Here is a 13,591-nt window from a genome sequence, read left to right on the forward strand (position 1 = left end):
GTGGGGAGGGAGTCACTGCTTTGGGTTGGGGAGGGGTGAGGAGGGGAAGGGAAGGCAGCCCTGGGCCTCCACTCCCAGGAAGGTGGTCCTGTTGTCCTGAGCAGCAACCCACTCTCCAGCTACACGCACCGCTCAGCCCACAGTCCAAGCAGGCAACTCGCACTTTTCTCCGGTAACTTCTCCTTCCATCTACGCTGCTCTCCTAACTCTTGTCAACTTGGACTCTGAGGGGCTGGCACCAGCTGTCGCTCTCCTCAACTGCTTGACTGACACAGGGCCCATCGGATAGTCTAAGATCTCCCACCCAGGGTGTGGATGCCATGGGACGGCACCCAAAGAACACTGGGAGTGGGGACAGGAGCAGAGCAGACAACAGGTCAGGGGGACCAGTGCCACCTCAGCTTCGTCAGGGGGTATTCCCAGCAATGAGAAAAAGGCTGAGAAGTTAATTTCTAGCCCCCAAATGGCTGGCATCTCCCAGGTACCCTCTCTAGAGTTATGAGGCAGGTTTGGAGAGAAAGTGTGAGAGAAACATTACTAATAACAAACACTTACAGATCTCTTCTTCTATGCAGGCACTTTTCAAAGCACTTAACACATATCAAGTCCTTTAAAACTTCCCTGGCAGATGCCAGGGCCAGCGCCTGGAGGAGGCGGGTGGCCGAGAGTACAACTCGAGAGAGCAGCACTGGTTTGTGCCTCTTGTGACAACCTAGTCCATGCCAGGCTCATTCCCAAGGTTCTGCAAAGAATAAGTTGGCCTGAACTTGGCTTCCACACTGTGCTTCCCTCCAGCGGTGGAAAGCACAGGCTTCCCTGAGAAGGCTGTGGGGGTGCCAGCCTGTGGGTGGCCATGAGTTCAGACATGCACACTGAGCGCCCCAACAATGCCTACACCCCAGCCTTCAGGAAGGAGCCCCCGGAGCCAGGCCCTTGGAACCCAGTCTGAAACAGTGGAAGCAGCAGCAGTCGATCTGGCCTCCAATGGCCCAGAGAAGCCTCCCCCAAGATTGGGGATGGAGGAGCCGTGCTAGTCCTGGCAGACATGTTGGCAGTTCCCAGCTGGCCCTGCCAGCAGGGGCCCCAAGGGAGGGACCCAGAGCAGACAGCTGAGCCCAGGGTTTTTGCCCCCATCAGTACCCCACCACCGCCCCAACCCACTCTCCACAACCCAGGCACCTACGAGTACAGTGGCCTAGGCCCAAAGACCCCAGTAACGTGGATCTGGTGTCCTGGGCACAGCCAGACTGCTGCTAGCAACCTCCACCTCTGAACTCTGCTAGGCGAGCTTTCGACTCCTGCGCCTCCAGCAAAGCTAGCCTACGGGTCTCCTGGGCTTGCTGGGGTAGTTGTAGGAGGAGACAAGGCTCAGAGGATGCTGAGGGTGGGGCGCCTCTTCAGCCTGGGTGCAGGATGAGGGCTGCAAACTTTCCGGATAAGAGGACCGTCCCGTTTGCTCCCTCCGAGGGAGCGAGAGAAACGGCTTCCCGCGAAAATCTGGTCCAGGGAAGGGATCCCAAGCTGTGGGCGCCCTCCCGGGCGGGCCCCGGCTGCGTCCACGTGCCGGTTCGCCCCCCACCCGGCTGCGCGGGGTTGGGGACCGGCAGCCGGCCCCTGGCGCCCTCCTTCTCCGCGGGCCCGGAGGCGCGTACTCACCCGGGAGGGTGGGGCGGGGCGGGCGGGCGGCTCCGCGCGGCTCCGAGATCCGCTAGGCGCGCGGCGGGCGCACGGGCTGGCGCTGCACTCGACTGGTCCCAGTCCCGGGCGCGGGGCCGGGCTGCGAGCGGGCCAGTCCGCCTGCTGGGAGGCGGGGGCCGGGCCGGGCCGGGCCGGGCCGGGTGGGGCGGGGACGCGCCGGACACGCGTGCGCACACCACCAGGCGCAGATGGGGAGCCGGCGGGCGGGGAAGGAAGGGTTGGAGGAGGAGGAAGAAGGGCTGGCGGATCGCGCGGGCGGGGCCGCGGCCGCGGGCTGGGATGGGGTCGCGGCGCGAAGGCCTGGGAGGGGACAGAGGGGGGAAGGGGAGAGCTGGGGAAGCTGCCTGCGAACCGCGCCAGGATGCAGTGTGTCCGCGCAGCCTCCGCGCACCCTCCCGGGAACAATGAGCCCCAACAAAGAGTTCTCCGCTCTCCCACGCGGTGAGCGGTGTCCCTCCCTCACTCGGAACGTGAGGCTGGAAGAGGGGGGCCTTGTTCCGGGAGCCCACCCCCCAGTGCACAGCGGCCAGGTAGGTGCTCTGCACCGAGACCTAGGCCCGTCCTCTGCCCTGCTCTGGACCTGCCACCCCAAGCTGCTCCTTCTGCACCCCTCTTTTGCACACCCTATGTTGGCCTGGAGAAAGCTTCTCAGTTTCTGTTCCTTGCGGAAGGCGCCAGGCATCCTGTCTCCAGGGGAAACATCAGGCCCCTAACCCTAGTTCCTCAGGCCCCGACATCCCCCAGTGACATAGGGTGTGCAAAAGAGGGGTGAAGAAGGAGCAGCTTGGGAGTGACAGGTCCAGAACAGCCCGGTGCCAAGGGCTCTGGCGGAATGTGTGCGACTCAGTCCCTGCCTCGGAGACGCTTACCATTTAGCGGCAGAAAGAAGGGCGACCATAGACTCCCATTCAAGAAGCAGCAGGGCAGGATGTGACTAAATGTAAGGAGTGACCTTAAGTGCAAAGGGGTTCAGAGAAGTACCAGCTCAAGACTCACTTCAGCTGAAACTTGGAGGGCGCATCTGTTAAGAACAGATAACTCAGGAAGCTCTACTCCACGTGAGCAAAGTGGAGAAGGGCTGGTGAAGGGTGGGTCTTTGAGTCCTTACAGGAGACTGTTCCACTCTAAGTCATACCTTGCATGGTTTTTTCTACATTTCACTAATGCCTAATTTAATTATGCTTGAATGGTGCCTTTGGCTTTGTCAGTCAAGCATTCATTCAACAAATATTTATTGTTTATCAGTTGGGAGTGGGGTCTGGAACTAAGCTAGGTACAAAGAACACAAGGACTAAAGTCCCAGCCCTAGGCAAGTCCAGAAGCAGAGGGAAGATCCTCCCTGCTTTACAGGGTGGGAAAAACTGGCCCAAAGCAACTAGGTGAATCTGGCAGAGCTGAACCAAGAAATCAGCCCAGCTTCTAAGCTCTGCTAACTCTTTGATGAACTAATCAATAGATCTAAACAGTTTGCAATTCTTGCTACGACCCACATAAACTTCACTCTGCCAGAAAATAGAACTGAAGGGCCAACTTTTGCTCCTGAATACCTGATTTCCAGCTCTGCCTCTGTCACTAAATAGCTTTAGTTGTCTTACTAGAAAAAAAGAAAAAAAAAAGAGGAAATAACTGTGCTTATTCAAAGGGTTGTTGTTGGTATTAAATTAGGCAATGGATATGAAGTTGCTCTGAAACTATAATGTGCTCTAGAAGTGTGAGCTGTTATTAGGCAGATGCGTCCTTCCTTTAACCGATAAGCTGTATTTAGATCCCCCCTCCCCCCTCCCAGCACCCTCCAACACACACACACACACACACAGAGCTTATCCCAAGCCTGGTTACTGGGTACCCAGAAGCTAACTGTAATTCTGACTCCTCCCTTAGGCCAGTGTGTTTACTAATGATCTTTCCCCTCCAGTTTCTTAACCACACAACCAGATGCTTAGCTAGGTGCCCAGAAGCCATATCATCTGAGGCAGGAGGAAGGAATTCCGGTCCTTTACAATCCCACGCACTGGGTTCTGGAGCCATCTGGAGCCCCACCCAGCTCCATTGCACCCCTCTTGGCTCATTTGCGCAATGGGAGCTGCTCAGCAAGAGGCAATGTGATGGGGCAAGCAGGGCTTTTGTTCCTGGGGATTGTTCCTCTTAAAGGTTAGCTGTGCCAAGTGTGGGTTGAGACAACCTGAGGAACAGCTGTGTGGGTCCCAGTCCCGTTCCGAGCCATGCTGCCGCCATTCACCTTTCTGAGTCTATCTCTGCTGCGGAGGACACCTCTCTGGCTAGGGAGGTGGGAGGGGGGGGAGACGGGAGCCAAACGCACAGAAGGGGCAGGTGCACCTAAAGCTAGGAAGCCCAGCCCTGAGGCTCCTCCCAGGCAGGCAGTGCAGTGGGTGAAGCTAGGAGGCTTGGAGCCATTTGACAAGTGTGCCTTGCAGGCTTTGGCTCCCGTCCCTCACAGGTGCCACGTTAGCATCCTGCCCACCGGGAGGAGGGAATAGCAAGATGCTGTTTGAGGAAGAAATAAACCCAATCCAGCATCTCAGACGCTTTTAAAAATAGTAACTCCGGGATGGTATTTCAGCTCCTATTTTTATCAGATTTATATGGTTGGACCCTGGAGCTGAGCTGTTCCCAGGGTTCTCAATAGCAGGGACATCACTGTCGTAGCCCTAGAAACCTGCCCGTTGGCTGAGGCGAAAATGCGTCGCAGGAACCTTTAGGCTGCGAGAGAGCCTGTACGCGCCCCTGGGCTCTGTTTAGGGCTGTGATCCATCAACCACAGAGCGTTTCTGACTTGTTTTTTGCCTTAAGGTCTCTTGGTTGCCATGACTCCACTGAGTAATCTAGGATTATGAAGCCTTCCAGTCAGGAAGTTCTTTTTAATATCTAGCCCAAATATCTCCAGTGACATAATTTTTGGCCCTTTTCACAGTGGGAAAATAGCAGCTAACATTTACTGTGTGATTACTATGCTCACAGAATCCTTGTTTAATCCTCACAAAAACTCTTGGGGTAGGCACAGTTACCACTCCTAGTTTAGGAGGAGTTATGTAACTTGCCCAAGTTCATACTTGGTTATGGTGCAGGTTCTATCCCGAAACCGTCAGACCACACTGCCTCTCAAAGGGGGAACAGAACGTTAGGAAATTTGTTAGTGAAGGGGATCAAAAGTTTTCTTTGGGGATATTGATTTAAAGCTGGTAATTAAGAAAAAAGAGACTCGGAAAGAACCTTTGATCCTTCCCTCTTTCTTGCCCAAGAGATTGAGATAGAAAATCCTGCTTTAGGAAGGAAGTCTTATGAGGTAGGACACTTAAGTTCGTGAACCCATCCTAGAAAAAGCGCTACATACCTCATTGTTGAATATCACTACGGTCACCTTCGAAAGACTTCCCATGGGAAGCTATGCACCGACGCCAGCATCTAGTCTACCCTTCAAAGCAATTTTGGAACTCTTTCTGGAATGGGCATCAGAGCTGTTGTCGTATTACCCTTGATGTCCTGAATGTCATCAAAATGTTTCCCTTTCAATATTTCCTTTATCTTCAGGTAAAGAAAGAAGTCATTAGGGGCCAGATCAAGTGAATAGGGAGGGTGTTCCAATACAGTTATTTGTTTACTGGCTAAAAGCACCCTCACAGACAGTGCCGTGTGAGCTGGTGCATTGTCGTGATGCAAGAGCCATGAATTGTTAGCAAAAAGTTCAAGTTGTCTAACTTTTTCACGCAGCCTTTTCAGCACTTCCAAATAGTAAACCTGGTTAACTGTTTGTCCAGTTGGTATAAATTCATAATGAATAATCTCTCTGATATCAAAAAACGGTTAGCAACATCGTTGAAATAAGTTTGCAAACTTAATTATCAGACCTTGTTGGATGTTTGCCTTAGCCTAATTCGAATTGAGTCTGGTACATGGGAGTGCTTCAGGCAGGGGCCTGTTAGCTAGATTCCCTGTGTCCCATTGTTTCTGAGTTGCCTAGCCAGAATTTGCCTGCCCTGTGTGTTCCCCTCTTTCTCAGCTGCCAATGTATCGCCCATCCTCACTTCTGAAATCTATGACACCTGCCCCCTCCTTTTTTCCTTTGTCCAAAATGTCATATATACCCAGTGTTGCCTCACTGTCTTTGGAATTTTCATGCTCATATGAATTCCCATGCACGTGTATTAAAATTGGATTTTCTCCTATTAATTTGTCTCTGTTAATTTGATTATTAGCTCAGCTAGAAAAACTTAGAAGGTGGGAGGAAAAGTGAGTGTGTGTGTGTGTGTGTGTGTGTGTGTGTGTGTTTAGCCCCCACATTAGCCTTGACTTTCATTTCCTCATCATAGTCTTGAAGGAAAAATTGGCCAGTGTGCTAAATGTCCATGTGCCCATACTAGAAGCTAAATTCTGGGTTCCAGCCATGCTGAGACAAGTCTCCCTAATTGCGGGGCCTTTGCTGTGCTAGGCATTTGGCCATCAAGTTTTAGCCTAGAAGTTAGGCTTCTCTTGGCATAAGCTCCCATAGCCCCCTCTGCTTTTTTCAAGGCACTCACCACTCTTGTAATTACTTTGCAACTAATTAATGCCTATGTTCCTCACTAAATTGTAAGATCCCTGTGAGCACTATCCCCTGATTTTTGCTTAAGAAAAAAAAATTAAAAGTAAGGTAGATGTCCAAATTCTGTTTATTGAATTGAAACACTTTAAACAGATTCAGTCCATGCTTATTTTTTAACAGTGGTTAAAACTCGGTAGCTCCAAGTTTATACAGATTTCAGAATCCAATGTAATTTAAATATCAATAATAATAATAATAGAACAAACATAGGGTTGCCAACATTTACTTTGCTAAGTAAGGATATTTAAACAACTACCATTAATTATGACCATCTTCTTTTAAAAGAAAGGACATTTTAACATTTTGTGTACATATCTGGAATAAAGATTTAGTCCTTTCTTTTTTTTTTTTTTTTAGCTGAGCCATCCTGCTACCTGTTGGCAGCTCAGCGGCTGCTCAGCTCGGGCTGGACTTGAACCGCTGTTGCTCAGAGCTCAAACTCTTGAGCAAGCTCTTAACCAACTGAGCCACTCGGCCGGCCCAAGATTTAGTCCTTTCTGAGAAGGAAGACAGCAGACCTACATTAACCTATTTAGAAATAAAATAGATACATTACAATGTTTTGGATATGGAAGTATTACACGAGGAGAAATATTTTCAATTACTTTCTGTGTAATTGTTTCTTGATTTGTTTCTCCATTTGGAGATCTGTATTCCACAGGGACACGCCAAGCGGAGCTTAAATGTCCAACTCGTTTCGAAATGTTATTTTTCTCAGTTTCACGAAGGAATGTTGACAAATATAGAACACTCAGCAATTTTGCTCTATGAGGAAACTTTTGGGCAAACTGAGAGAAGCCATAGCAGTCGAGCCTCCAACTGCTCCATTCCTTCTCCAGCCAAGCCAGGAAGAAACAGGGCCAAGAACTGGGGGCTGAGAGCCAGTTGTGGAGGGGTCCAGGATTTATCTGGGAAGGGCGACATCTACCACTGCTCTAGCAGAGCGAGGACACAGGCACGCACCTCGAAGGCACACAACTAAACACTTAAGATACTCTTTCCAGCAGAGAGGACAGATGTATCACACTGCCAGAGAGGGGCTGGCATGTGCTCGTTTGTCAAGGTGGGGCTTGGGCATACTGGGTTTTGCTCGGGAAGCTCTCTGGACGGCGCATTGGGGGGTGGGGAGGTTCGGTTCTGCTAAGTGATCAGAGGGAAGTGTCAGGCAGAGGAGTGGCTCTTACTCTGCATCCCCTGGACTGAGAACCAGGAGACCTGGATTCAGAGTCAAGCTCCTTTACTTGCAGGTGAGAGACCTCAGGTGGTGGCCCAGTTGCTGCCACCTGGTCCAGGCCCACAGTGCCTATGGTGGGGGGGGGAGCTGCCCTACGGCCTCTGGGAACAGAGACTCCCTAGAAATGACCGGGAAGTGGAATGTGTGGTCAGAAGGAGGAGAGACCTGCTACATACGGGCCCGCTGCGAGTTCAGAGGGGACATAACATAACAAGGTGATTGGCTTCTTGGCTCAGCCAGTTCTTCCCTGTAGCTCTGCAAGAGTCCCAGGATTCAGGTCAGATGGCGTTTGCAGCAAAGGAACTGTTTCAGGTTGTGACAGAGGCAAGCAGCTATATGTCAGAGGGAGAGGTGGCAGGACCCATTCCACGACCCACCATACATCGGAGCAGCTGTTTGATGGAGTCAAAACAAATACTTTCGTGGGCAGTGGCACTGGCCACCGCTGGGGTCTCTGGGTGCAGGTGCAGGGGGCTGAACTCCTGAGGTTTTGTCCAGAGCAGTTCCGGCTTGCAGGGCTGCTCCCTCCCTGGGTCTTGGTTACTGCAATGGCAGTAACCAAGAGAACAAAGCCTGGCCTCTCTGAAAGCAGAGGTGGTCCTGATGCGTAAGCACCATCCCTGCCTCCCAGCATGACAGAGGGGCAAAGCCTGGCCTCCCTGTGGAACAGCCCTTACCTACTGCCTCGTCCTAGGCTCTCCCCATCTCTGAACCATGCTTTTGGGAGTGTTTTATGGACCTTCCTGTTCCCATCATCACCCTGTCGTGCCAGTGCATGCATGACTGTTGGTGGAAATCTGATGGATGGCTGAGTAACCCTGTGAGGAAGGAGGCGAGATGGGACAGATCAGGCTAGGAAGTCAAATCTGGAAAGGCAGGGAATGCCTTCACAGGGCACAGGTCCAGGGAGATGGAGGCCCATCCCCGGGGAGGCTCCGTCCATCTTCCTTCTAGTTCAGGATGGGTCGCCTGTTAGTCTTCTCCTAGCATACAACTTCCACGTAAAGCCAGATGAGAGTCCCGCTGAGAGAACTTATCTCCCAAGGAGAAGAAGGCGCTATACTGGGATTGGTCCCTTCGCTCTGCAAGGAGGGGCCTTTCTGACTTAGCATTCCCTCCACTCCTCCGCTTGGCACTGATCTTCACGACAGTTCAGAAGGGGTCTCCTCTTCAGGCCTTCCCAGGCAATGTATTTTTCACATACATGGAGAAAGACAAGCCAGGGTTCCCTTCCAAGCCAGCTGGTCCGGCTGCTGTCATCTCCACCTGGTGGGGGAAGCAGATGTCCACCCCGTTGCCGCACCTCCCCCTCTGACCCAGCCCCCTCAGCCTCCTCACCCTCAATGCCTTATTCCACTTAGACTGCCCTGCCAGAGGCACCCTGGGTTGGCCAGTGTGCTGGGTACTGTCGAGATCAGTATTTCCTAAAGTAAACATTTATACCAGACTCTTCCATGTACCTGGCTTTCAAGGGAGCTTCTCAAAAGTTGTCAGCTTTTACTCCTGTGTTTGCCTGTCTGTCCCAATAGCCAGAGGGTAAGGGATTTGCATTAGTCATCTCTGTGTTCCCAGTACGTAGGATGCTGTCCGGTCAAGAATCCATCAGCCAGTCATCATTTATGGTAAAGCTTCATTATCACACCTGACACTGACAGCAGGTTGAGTCATGGAGCTTTAGCCCCGCTCCCTTTTACAAAGCAGCAGGCTCAGAATGCCTTGGGTCTTAGCCAATGTTATGGGTGAATGTCAGCTCCAGGAAGAGAGACTTCTGATCATTCGTTCACCAGTCACCAGGATCTACGGCAGTGCCTCACCTACAGTACGTGTTCAATAAACATTGGACAAATGAATGAATGGAGCTCGGCTCAGTCCAGGTCTCCTGGCTCTCAGCCCAGGGCATGCAGACTAAGAGCCATCTCTCCTCTGCCTAATGCTTCCCTCTTATCATGCAGCAGAAATCAACATCCTGCCTCGCGCTTTTCCTGAGCAAGACCCAGCATCCGGCAGCCCCACCTTGAATAACTAGCACACGCCAGCCCCGTTGGCCACGCGATACATGTCCTTTGTGCTGGAGAGTGTGCCTTATGTGTTTGTGTGCGTGCCTGTTGACGAACTTGACAAGGATGTGTCATGCCTGTGTCCCTGCTGTTGGAGCAGTGGCAGATGTCACCCTTCCCAGAAAAGCCTCTGATGGCACCCTACAGGTCATCAACCTGTGCTCAGCTTCTGAAGTCCCTTCCTGGCCTCAAGGTTCTATGAACAGGGGCCAATGATGCTGGCCACACCTTGAGCCCGAGCCCCTCAGGCTTCTGTCTTCCACCGCACCCACACCACTTGCCCTCGCTGGTGTAGTTTTGTGCTTGATCTTCTGTCTGCTCTGTGCAAGTTTGTTTTGTCTTCTTGCCTAGATAATAAGCTCAAGGCCACGGACTCGCTGACCAAATAACAGAGGCAAAGGCAGGGTCTTTGGGCTTGCATCATCTGATTCTTATTAAAAACCCTCCCACTTCCATGCGGCAATCCTTCATCCTTGTCAACAAATTTATCAGCACAGTTGACTCACCCTGGCAGGGGTGAGCTCAATGTTGGGAATGGAAAGAGGAAGTGCCATCAAAAAAATGCTATAGATATTTCCAGAAAGTTATCACACTGGTTTTTTTGGGGTACTCCCGGACATGTGGACCTAGAAAACCTACTCGGAAAGAAGAGGAACGTGGAGCAGAATCGGAAGGTGTAAAAACAGGGAGAGGAACAGTCAGAGTCAGGACACAGAAATCAGCAAGGATGTGTGTGCGGGATTTGAAGAAAGGCCTGGCACCCCCAGGTGAGCTGAAGCCACCCCCACGGAAGGCTGTCCTCCCTTCTCCAGGTCTTCCCCAGGGTTCTGCCCTCTCCACTTCCCTCAGCACCTTCTCCCCAGGCTGCACTGGAAGTCCACACTGAATGAAATCAATGCTTTATTCACATACTAGGAATAAGCCAATACAAAATATGTATTTTTAAAAAATTCATTTGGTGCTAAAAGTTCCCCCCTCCCACCTGTTCCCACATGTCCATTCTCCTGACAGCTCTGGGTAGGTGGACTCAGTTTTTCCGGGCCTCCTGCAAGAGCTGGAGAAGGCGGTCATCTGCCCTAAGGGCAAAGGTGAGGGTACGTTGCTGGTAGTGCTGCGGGTCATGCTCCAGGTTCTCGATCACCTCTGCCAGCAGGTGCGCCCGCTCCACCGCCGAGCCAGGAGCGTCGAAGCCCAGGGCGGTGAAGTGCACATGCAGGTGGTAGTAGGAGGGCAAGTAGTGCAGGTACACGCGGAGGCGGTCCGCGGGCACTTGGTAGCGCTGCAGGACGGCTTCCTGGTGAGAAGGGGCGTGGCCAGCAAGAGCTCAGGCGCGGCCCAGAACCAGCGCCGCCCCTCCTCCTGTCCTAATCCCAGACTCCCTTGGGACGCCTAATACCGACCCCACAACCAGCCCTCTGCCCACAGGGTGCTTCATGTTCCCTCTGCCTGTCTAGGGAATCCACAGACGCAGGTGACAGCGGCAAAGCTGAGGCTCTTTCTCCCAACGAAGGAGGCAGTGGCCTGAATCAGGGTTCCCCATTCCAATCTGATCAAACATTTGCTTCCTCAATCGGTTGCTGCTGGGAATCTAGCAAGCCCCAGTGCCCAAGGACAGGCCCCAGAGACCCAGGCTGGGGATGATGCATGAACACTTAAAGCACTGCGTGGGTGGAAGGAATCCTTGCGCCCCCTTAGCGTGGAATAGAGTGCAGCTTGGAAATGACGGGGACGGGGATGGGGCTGAGCCAGGGCCTTGGTGAAGGAGAAAGGAGGGGCTGGACTCCTGCTGGGGCAAGCAAGTACTGACTCTGGCCCACCCCCACGTTGCTCGGGGTAGGGCTTTTTCTACCAAGCGCCTTCCGGAGCCTCCAAGGCTTGGAGTTAAAAGGAGACTCTGGTTTCCATTGTGGGTAGATCCCTGAGGAGGTCAGAAGTGAAGAGAAAGAGACTAGGGCCTCGGTGGACTCGGAATACACCCCAGGGAGCTCTGCAGCACGTGAGACCAGGGCCAGAGCACCCAAAGGGCTTCTTGGGATGAGCACAGCGAGGTTGCCAGAGCTGCCAGGGCAGGTGACAGTGTTGGCCCAGCATCTCCCTGAAAGAAAGACGCCACCCTCTGCCACACAGAGTCTGTTTCAGGAGAAACGAGTCACTCCAAACAAAAAGCCAGCCAGAGAGACAGAGACGTGGGCTGGCAGGAAGAGAGAAAGTGGTTAGGGCAGCGATGGGGAGCTGGGGTCCAGAGGGTAACACAGAGCGGACCCAGGCAGAACCCTTCCTCTAAGTGCATCCAAGCCTCGGAGCAGCTCCTGTTGAAAGAGGCAAGCGCCTCTCCCAGCTGGGCATCTGTGACTGCCGGGCCCGGGCATGGGAGGCCAGGGGAATATCTTCAAATGTTTCAGAGTGGAAAAAAAAGGCTGAGAATAACCCCACAGAATGGTGGATTCAGAAGGCTTCCAACCAGATACTGAGGCCCAGAGAGGTGAGGTGAGGTGACCTGCCCAAGGTCAGCCAGCTGGCCAATGTCAAAACGTCAGAATCAGGACCACAACCCAGGGTTCTAAACTCTCTTCCCCCATCTTCCCTTGCTCCAGGCCTTTCAGCACCCCTATGATTTCATTCGATTCGATCAACACCCCAGATAGACAGTATCCCCGAATGCCAGGTGCTACAGAATGCAGTTGCTGCTCTCAGGCTAGAGGAGGAGGCTCGTGCATACACACATCAGAGCCGCGGACCCCAGCTACCCAAAAACAATGTCTGGCACAAGGTGGCTGTCACAAGCAAGGCAGGCAATCCTGGAGTGGGAGGGCGTCCCAGAAGGGATCTGCCACAGGGAGCTGAAGCGGGAGCCTAAGCTGAGGAGGACGAGTGTGGGGTGAGGAAGGTGGCTGGAAGTCGAGCTGCAGGGTTGGGCAGGACCAGGTGACAGGGCCTTGTGAGTCCATCTAAAGAGCCTGCGTGCGGCCCCCGCACTGGCATCCCTGGCATCCCGAGGAAAGCCCTTTCTGTAGACAGCCGCCCAGGAAGGGAGAGGAAAGTGGCGCAGGGAACACCCTGGGATGGGAGTGGCTCCTCTGGGCTTCACTGTGACCTGGCCAGTGGAACTCACCTGCCCCTCCCGGAGGATATTCCTGAGCAGCGGCAGGTGCTCTACAGTAAGGTCCCGAAGCGACCTGATGCCCCGGCGATGGCAGATGGCGATCAGGTACAAGTCATCGAGCTGTGCGGAGACCAGGGGTAAAACAGGCTCAGCAGGGGACAGCCACGGGAAGCTACCAATCCTGGAACTGCCCACAGAAGCCAGGCAGCGCCGATCCCCCAGGCCTGCAGTTCTAGCCACAGCCAATCCCAGGAACCCCACAGCAGGACCGATCCCCAGAAAATGTGGGCAACCGCGTGCCCAGGGTGAGTGGGACAGCCTACGGAACAGAGGAGCTTCTGTTTACTCCTGCTAAAGAACATTATATGGGAATATTTATATGCTCACACAGCTGGTGGGGGTGGGAGACAGGAAGGAGGTTCAAGAAAGTGCCCAGGACAAGTCTTCCCCTCTAAGAGGTTATGCTCTAATGGCATGCATACAAGTAACTACTATAAGACATGAAGTGATTAAAAGTACAGGAGGAAGAAGGGAAGACTACCTAGCTAGGACCGTCCACGCAGGCTTCCTAGAAGAGAAGACAGGTGATCTTGAAGGAGAGGTAGGTTTGGAAAAAGGACCTTCGGGTAGAGGGGACAGTGAAAGCAAAGGCTCAGAGGCAGGAAGATATAGGGCATGTACGGGGAGAGGAAGCAACCTGATTTGTCTGGAGTCGAAGGCATGTGAAGAAGTGGTGAAGGATGTTAAGGGTGGAGAGGGAGCCTGGGCCCAGCTCAGCAATGAGCGCCACCGCCCTTTTTCTTAACCTTTTTCTCTCCTCCCCTATCTCCCAGGGCTCACAGGCGGCCATTCCTGCTGTCCTTCCTGAAAACAGCGCTTGGCTGAAAATCTAGAGGTCA

At 53.0% G+C, this 13,591-nt stretch overlaps 2 protein-coding genes across 4 annotated transcripts in view; both read right to left on the reverse strand.

Moving 5' to 3' along the window:
- The window catches only part of LOC109391364 (translation initiation factor IF-2-like), a 10,705-nt gene extending 6,783 nt beyond the window's left edge, over positions 1-3,922 (reverse strand). The window contains exons 1-2 of the mRNA XM_019658860.1: positions 3,881-3,922; positions 1,657-2,237 (exon numbers count right to left, since the gene is read on the reverse strand). Coding sequence (XP_019514405.1) covers positions 1,657-2,237; positions 3,881-3,922 — 623 coding nt within the window. The remainder of the gene's footprint in view (positions 1-1,656; positions 2,238-3,880) is intronic.
- Positions 3,923-10,472: 6,550 nt separating this feature from the next.
- Positions 10,473-13,591, reverse strand: part of DCPS (decapping enzyme, scavenger) — a 45,536-nt gene continuing 42,417 nt past the window's right edge. For all 3 annotated transcript variants that reach the window (XM_019658917.1, XM_019658915.1, XM_019658916.1), the window contains 2 exons: positions 12,702-12,812; positions 10,473-10,883 (listed from right to left, as the gene is read on the reverse strand). In XM_019658917.1, the coding sequence (XP_019514462.1) occupies positions 10,617-10,883; positions 12,702-12,812 (378 nt within the window). In that variant the 3' untranslated portion in view covers positions 10,473-10,616. The remainder of the gene's footprint in view (positions 10,884-12,701; positions 12,813-13,591) is intronic.

Source organism: Hipposideros armiger, unplaced genomic scaffold, assembly GCF_001890085.2.
Source record: "Hipposideros armiger isolate ML-2016 unplaced genomic scaffold, ASM189008v1 scaffold_291, whole genome shotgun sequence".
Taxonomy (NCBI): Eukaryota; Metazoa; Chordata; class Mammalia; order Chiroptera; family Hipposideridae; genus Hipposideros; species Hipposideros armiger.